The sequence below is a fragment of the Trachymyrmex cornetzi genome, unplaced genomic scaffold (assembly GCF_001594075.2).
Source record: "Trachymyrmex cornetzi isolate Tcor2-1 unplaced genomic scaffold, Tcor1.1 scaffold983, whole genome shotgun sequence".
NCBI lineage: Eukaryota > Metazoa > Arthropoda > Insecta > Hymenoptera > Formicidae > Trachymyrmex > Trachymyrmex cornetzi.
The window spans coordinates 98,306-106,223 of record NW_017300337.1 but is presented as its reverse complement, the minus strand read 5'-3'; the positions used below and the strand labels follow the sequence as shown (position 1 = coordinate 106,223).

The 7,918-nt window shown below is 32.6% G+C and overlaps 1 protein-coding gene across 2 annotated transcripts in view; it reads left to right on the top strand.

The window, feature by feature from the left end:
- The first annotated feature begins 1,001 nt into the window (after positions 1-1,001).
- The window catches only part of Zip102B (Zinc/iron regulated transporter-related protein 102B), an 18,841-nt gene continuing 11,924 nt past the window's right edge, over positions 1,002-7,918 (top strand). The window contains exons 1-4 of one of the 2 annotated variants that reach the window (XM_018521317.1): positions 1,002-1,196; positions 1,305-1,431; positions 1,544-1,770; positions 1,879-2,013. In XM_018521317.1, coding sequence (XP_018376819.1) covers positions 1,101-1,196; positions 1,305-1,431; positions 1,544-1,770; positions 1,879-2,013 — 585 coding nt within the window. In that variant the 5' untranslated portion in view covers positions 1,002-1,100. The remainder of the gene's footprint in view (positions 1,197-1,304; positions 1,432-1,543; positions 1,771-1,878; positions 2,014-7,918) is intronic. The other variant, XM_018521318.1, reaches the window with a different exon arrangement.

The window sequence follows — 7,918 nt, the reverse complement described above, 5'->3', positions numbered from 1 at the left end:
GTACACTTTTGGAACTTAAAGTGAGAAAGATATACGTTTGATATTTATTTAAAGCGAGAAAGAGAGTTCTAGAACAGTCTAGTGCAGGAACAGAAAATAGACCAGGGGCTCTATTTTTGAAAAGAAACGTATACGAAAATCTAGGGAAATACTACAGTATACGTTACGTATACTATAGTATTTCCCTAGACTTTCGTATACGTTTATTTTCAAGAATACAGCTCCTGGGGCTCTATTTTTGCAAAAAAACGTATACGAAAGTCTAGGGAAATACTATAGTACACGTAACGTATACTGTAGGATTTCCCTAGACTTTCGCATACGTTTCTTTTCAAGAATAGAGCCCCAGGCCCCTATTCTGTAACTGTTTTACACGCCTAGCGACATTTGTCGGTATCGTTGCGCAGCTTTTTTATTATATAAAATATCTGCGCAACGACACCGACAACTGTCGGTAGGCGTGTAAAGACAGTTACAGAATAGGGCCCCAGGGGCTCTATTCTTGAAAAGAAACGTATACGAAAATCTAGAAAAATACTATAGTATATGTAACGTATACTGTAGCATTTCCCTAGACTTACGTATACGTTTCTTTTCAAGAGCTCTATTCTTAAAATGAACGCATACGAAAGTCTAGGGAAATGCTACAGTATACGTTACGTATACTATAGTATTTCCCTAGACTTTCGTATACGTTTCTTTTCAAGATAATAGAGTCCCAAGTGTCTCGAGATATTGCAATTGGAAAGCACCCTATGTAATCTTTCCACCATGCATGTCTCCTTTCTAACAATTGTATGACTTGGTTTTAGTAATGCTCACGTGTATCAATCATTGGAAATTATTGAATTGGGTCTGTTTGGAAACAGAATTTAGAGCAGAAGAAATCATTGATGTTGTTTTATATGTATATTTTTATTTATTATAAAATTGTTACATATATACATATGATATATAAGTGGAATAGATCAGTTGAAGAGAATGTTTATGATTTATGTTTAACATGCAGTTAACCATTCTTGTTGCTTTACACTTGTGTTTAATTATTTAATAATGTAATATTGGGAATTAATAGTTCCTTTCGTTATTAAGAGAAAATAATGGAAAAAGGAGCAATGTTATGGATACTTACTCTTGTTATGCTGGTTGGCTCTTGTTTGGCTGGATCATTACCATTAGTCATGAGTTTGTCTGAAGTAAGATAATTTTTTATAATAAATAGTTTTTGTATTCTACATATTAGATTTTGAAATATATCAAAACATACTATATGGTTATATAGTATACATATTTATTTTCTATAGGATAAATTACAATTAGTATCAGTATTAGGAGCAGGTCTTCTTGTTGGAACTGCATTAGCAGTGATTATACCTGAAGGTATAAGAGCTTTATTTACTGGCGAAATTACTAATGAAAAACAATTACATGGTAATTTATTATATTTATTATATTTATTATTAATGTTTTCTTAAATTAGTTTATATATAATCATATTTTTATATATTTAAATTTATATTTTTAAATAATTCTATTTTTACAGGTGATTTACATTCTTTAATTGGAATTAGTTTAGTGCTTGGTTTTGTATTTATGCTTTTGATTGATCAATGTTCAGCAAAAAAAAGTGATGGAAGACAAAAAAGTGTTACAGCAACTTTAGGTCTTGTAGTACATGCAGCAGTTGATGGAGTTGCATTAGGAGCTGCTGCTACTACATCTCAAGCTGATGTTGAAATGATAGTTTTTTTGGCAATAATGTTGCACAAAGTAAAATTTTTAATCATACAATCTTATAACAATTGACAGTTAATAAGAACTTAATATAATTATGTTATTTTGTCATTTATTATTAAAACATTTTAATTTTTCTTTTAGGCACCAGCTGCATTTGGACTTGTATCATTTCTTCTTCATGAAGGCGTAGATAAAAAAAGGATAAGCAGACATTTATTAATTTTTTCTCTTGCGGCACCATGTCTTACACTTGTGACATATTTCGGGATTGGAAAGGTGAGTGATACAAAATATAAGCGTTCCTATAGTAGATTTTCAAATCCTATCTATATGTATAGTAACATTGAAAATAGTAATATCAAGAGTGTACTTAAGAGTCAAATATAAAAAGAAAATTATTTAAAACTTGATATTATTTGTATTAAGTCCTTTGTTCTTATAATAATTAATTAAAAATAGTATTCGAAATTGTGATAATATGTATTAATATGATAAATTGTGCAATTGAATAACCACTGAGACAGCGTTTGAACATTAGTTCATTTTTTCTGGCTTATCTTTTTATTAGTAAACGAAGTCTAAAATCAATTTTTAGATAAAGTTATGGTTCTGTTAATATAGATTGTAAAATTACAGGATTTTGTTTATGATAGTATGAAAACAATATTAATATTTTAAACAAGATTAATGAAAGAATTATTCCTGTTTAAACCTAATTTAAATATATGCAGCTTTCATAAGAATAAAACCTTTATCACATGATTTTTTTTAATAATAATACATTTTTATTTTGAGAAATGTTATTTATTTTTCTATTGTTATGTTATATTTTTTCTTGTAAGCAAGTTTTTGTATGTGACAAGTGTAAAAATTGAAAATATGGATAAATGAACAACTTTTAATATTTATAATTGTACTGTGTTTAATTTTTGTTGAAAAGTCAAACATATTTAGAGTTTCTTTAATGATAAGAAAAACATTTTTGAGAATTTTTTTTTAATGCTTTTCTTGATATAATTATTATAAATATATTGTTATTAATTATATAATAAATACTATAAGTGTGTTTAAGTGATCTTGCCTCTGTATAAAAACATTAAATAGTTTTGTATATTTTATGCGTATTTGCTGCATATTATAGTGTTTTATTATAGTGTCATTGAATTGGACTACTACTACTATTACTGTCACTAAGGCCGGTATTCCTAGTCGGATCTTATATTTAAGACCGTCTTAAATACAGTCTTAAGATGCCATGAACCAATCAAAGGGCTGCATTAGCGACTTAAGACATTACTTAAGACGGTCTTAAAATAAGAACCGACTATTAATACCAGCCTACAACTTTTTATTTCCTTTTTACTAAATTTCACTATTTCAGGGCCTTAGTTTTAAATTATTATATTTTAAGGGGATCCTAAAAACACACACGCACACACAGAGAAGGAGGAAGGGAGGGGGAGGGAGGGAGAGAGAGGGGGGAGGGGGATTAGTCGTATTGTAAAAAGCACTTACACACAGACAATTGACCTGTCATTGACACATCACTACATCTATGATTGGTATTCATAGTCAATTCTTATATTTGAGGTTGTCTTAAATACAGTCTTAAGATTTCATAAGCCAATTAGGGGGCCGTACTGACATCTTAAGACATTACTTAAGATGGTGTTAAAATAAGAACCGACTATAAATACTGGCTAATATCTCACTCACGCATGCCACACATACACATAAATTTTTGTGTAACAATTACGTTTTAATTAGACGTCTAAGTCTAATTTTAAGAACTCCACGCTGTTTTTTCATACAAACTACTAGTCTCTGGGCTACTATTTTGTAAATACAGATTGCACAGCTTTTATATAAAGCAAATGTCATGATGTGACAACTCTGGAGCGCCATATTGGATTAAGAAATATGAAGAAACTAAAGATCTCAATTTCGAAATTTTTTGTTATTCTCAACATAGATTCCACCTCACAGACACGTATTAATGTGTATACTTTAATCCTGGAAAAGGATTTTTTAAACAGTAAGAGAGGAAAAAGTAATTTTTATACAAAAATTATACGATTTAGTCGGTAATACAGACGACTTTAGTATTCCCTTAAATTTTTAATATTATAAACATAGTATATTCGTAAATTGATGGTACAACCGGGAAGGGAATGATTCCACATTAAAAATAAGTCTAAAATGTAGAATAAAATATTTTTATATGAAGCTTTGTTTTGAAAAAAAATCAATTTTAAACATTTGTCAGGTACATGTGTATTAAATTATAGGCCTATTCTTTTTAGCTGAACTTTTCCGACATTTCATTTTTTCTCTTTTTCTTTCCAATGTAGAGAAAAAAGGAAAAAAGTTGAACCACGCAAGAATTTTAGCTAAAAAGAATAGACTTGATGTCTCAACTTGATGGATTTCTTGTAAATTCTCCCAGACACAAAAGATATCCTTTTAAGTTGTTCGACAAAGCGACAAGATATCTAAAAAAAATTACGAAAAGATATCGTTTTTAGGTTGTCTTTTTAACAAAACAAAAAAGATATCCGTAAGATGGTTTTTATTTCGTCGAAAAGACAATTTTAAAAAGGCATCTTTCTATGGATATCTCTTTGGCAAAGCGAAAAGTCAACTAAGCCCGGATCCCCATTCCTCATACGGACAACAGCGCTTTAACACCGAACGCTGATCGATGAAAAACGGGTGATGGAAGTAAATTTTACCCAATCGGCTTTTCATCAACAGCGTTCGGTGTCAGAACACTGTTGCTCGTATGAGGATCCGGGCTAAAAGAAATCTTCTCATATTATCGATAAAACAACATGAAAAAAATATCTTTCCGTTATTTTGATATTTTTCATCACTTAGTCGTGAGCAGTATGGGATCGCCATCAGACGTGGTGGAATTTAGTTTCTCATGTTTGAAAACCAAGATGGAATAAAACATGCAGCATTATGAGAAATTTTATCCCCGTTTTAATGAACACTAATAAAATACTTTTTGAAAGCAAGTTCCTAAAGGAGACTATGATGAAAAATAATGGTTCTTGCACACAGGACACGGCAAGCATTGCAGGACCTATAAATGGGATGTATATTGACGCTCATATTATATTTAGTTTTGTATAAAAATTAATACAGGAATCTGATGTTATTAAATGTTATATATGTCAAAATGGTATATATGTCAAAATTGGGGGGAGGGGGGGGGGAGAGAGGGGGTAGTTATAGACCCTAAAACACATTATTCAAGAATGTCTTGAAACTTTCGTTTCAAGTAATTTAGGTATTAATATATATGCCTGTAAAATTTGAGTTCGATTTACCATCTCGTTCTTGAGGTATAACCGATCAAACTTCGCCGATTTTTTTATATTTACCATTGTAGTGTAGCCATTTTCGCCGTGATATGACACGGATTTTCATATTAGCATCGAAATCGTATTCAAGAAGTTAATGAAAAACGAGTCTTATGTAGTTGAATTTATGAAGAAGCATGTGTAATAAGACAGCAAATATTCATCGTATAGTAAAGTTCGAGTTAATAAAAAATCTTGATTTTATACATTCTCTCGAGAATTGACGATGTCTAGTAAATATGGCAACGTTGCACTTTCAATGACCATGCGTCATTGAAAATATAAATATATTGTTCAATGACCATGCGTCAAACGGTTGAAAATGCTTATACCTAGGGATGATTCTGATATTGGGAAGATTTCGGTAGCACATAATATTTTGACAGCGGTGCTTCGGTGCTTGCGCCTGTCACCGTATTCGTCTATTCGTAAAAATGCGACGTTGCCATGATCTAATTTGTCTTATGTACTACGTAGATTTTTCTTCTTTTCTTAAATTAACTTATTTCATCATGATTTAATATTGTAAGTGTATAAAATGTATTGTTTTTTTATTCTTAGATTTTACATAACAATATACAGGGTGAGTCATTTTAATCTATGGACTCGAATATCTTCCAAATTACGGTATCTACAAAAAAATGGTTTAGATAAAAGTTGACCAGGGCAGAGGGGGTCATATAATTGTACTATTGGTTTTGACCTTGAGGTCAATTTTGAAGGTTATTTCAAGGTCACGATGGTTTTTTTAAATGGGACACCCTATTTTTGACTGTGGATTTCGAAAGAGCGGAAAATTTTACATCAAACTTGACTTATGAAAAAATTGTTTTTGCGACCTTGGAAAGGTAAAAAATAAAGGTCAAATGCCTGAAAACCGATCTGGTGTACTTTTTCTGAAATGACGTGGTTTTCTGGGTAGCACAAATGTGCATAATGCTTGAAAAAAGTCAATGAATTGTAAAAGTGTAAATCACTTTGACTAGCTTGACCTTGAGGTCAATTTTCAAGGTTGTTTGAGGCTCATAACGCATTTTTTTATTAGTAAACTCTATTTTTGACCGCAGAACCTGTTTTTTGACAATGGGCTCTTAAACAATGGCACTTTTTACATGAGCATAGGGATTTTTTAGCTCTTGGTTTGCCAGGTTTGCGCTGTAAGCAGAGGAAGTAGTTAGGCTTATCACCGCCAGATGCCGTCGCAGAGCTCCCAGCTATGCGCACCTTACGTCCGCTGCTCCCGTAGTAGAAATGGATTTCCATTTAGACATAAGGCGTCTACCCGCCAAGTACAGATATTGCATAATGCTAATAATCAACGATTGAAAAAAACTAAACAATTACGTTTGATTTAAGTTTGACTCAATTACGTTTGATTTATAATTATTGTTATAACAGAGTTTTATTCCTTTTCTTTCTTACTCTTCTGCACTTCTGCATAATTGAAGAATTTAGTATTTAAAGTTGCTTAAATTTAAAAATTCCAAACATTGTATGTAGGTAATTACATTCACAAGTTACCTTTCTAGAATGGCTGATTATAGTCCTAATGAGATTGTCGATATTATATTAGTTTTAGGGAGGTGTCATAGCAATTACAATGCAGCATCAAGGCTTTATGCTCAACGTTTTCCTGAAAGGCGACATGCAACTGATATGACAATACGTAGTTTAGTCCAAAGAGCTCGCAATGGACATCTTGTTCGTCAACGTCAACATCATGAATATGACGAAAATGATGCGCGAGCTGTAACTATTTTAGCAATAGTTCACCTTAATCCTCATGTTAGTACTCGCCAGATTGAAAGGGAAATAGGTATACCACAAAGAACTGTTGTTAGAATTTTAAGAGCTCTAAATTATTCTTTCCACATCACTCTTACGCAAGCTTTACAGCCTAATCATCATCTGATGCGTATTGCTTTTTGCCAGTGGGCTTTACAAATGTTACACAATGATCCTAATTTTTTTAGGTATGTGTTTTTCTCAGATGAGGCTACATTTTGTAGTAACGGACAACTTAATAGACACAACTGCCATTATTGGTCAGATGTTAATCCCTACTGGTATAGGCCAATAGATCATCAAAATCGATGGAGTATTATGGTGTGGTGCGGCATTGTAAATGGTTATTTGATTGGACCTTATTTTTTTGAAGAGAACATTGATAGACACAGTTACTTATCGTTGCTAAGAGATCACTTACCAGGCTTATTAGAAGATGTTGACTTAGCAACAAGAGCAAGAATGTGGCTTCAACAAGATGGTGCTGCACCGCATTATGCACTCATTGTACGTGCCTTTTTAAATGCCACTTACAATGACAGATGGATTGGACGAAGGGGTTCAGTTGAATGGCCTCCTTACTCACCAGATCTGACGTCGCCTGATTTCTTTTTATGGGGATACTTGAAAAATGTTTTTGCTGAACGACCAACCACAAGAGATGATTTTATGGACCGCATTCATTGAGCTTGTGCAGCCATTCCTAGAGCTACCCTGCTTAGAACTGTGGATAGTTTTCAAAACAGATTGCAGTTATGCCTCGAAGCCAACGGAGGTAATTTTGAACAATTACTCCGTGGGTAATTCATTTAAATTACAGTGTCAGTGAGAGGCAAGGGGACTCAAGATAATCAAGCACCCCGACGTGAGAGGCAAGGGGACTCACGATAATCAAGCACCCCGACGTGAGAGACAAGGGGACTCACGATAATCAAGCACCCTAAAGGAAACAGAACTTACTACGTCCACGTCGTAGTTTCCGGGTAACGCTAAAAGTAAGATGAAAGTGCTTTTGACCTTGATATGAC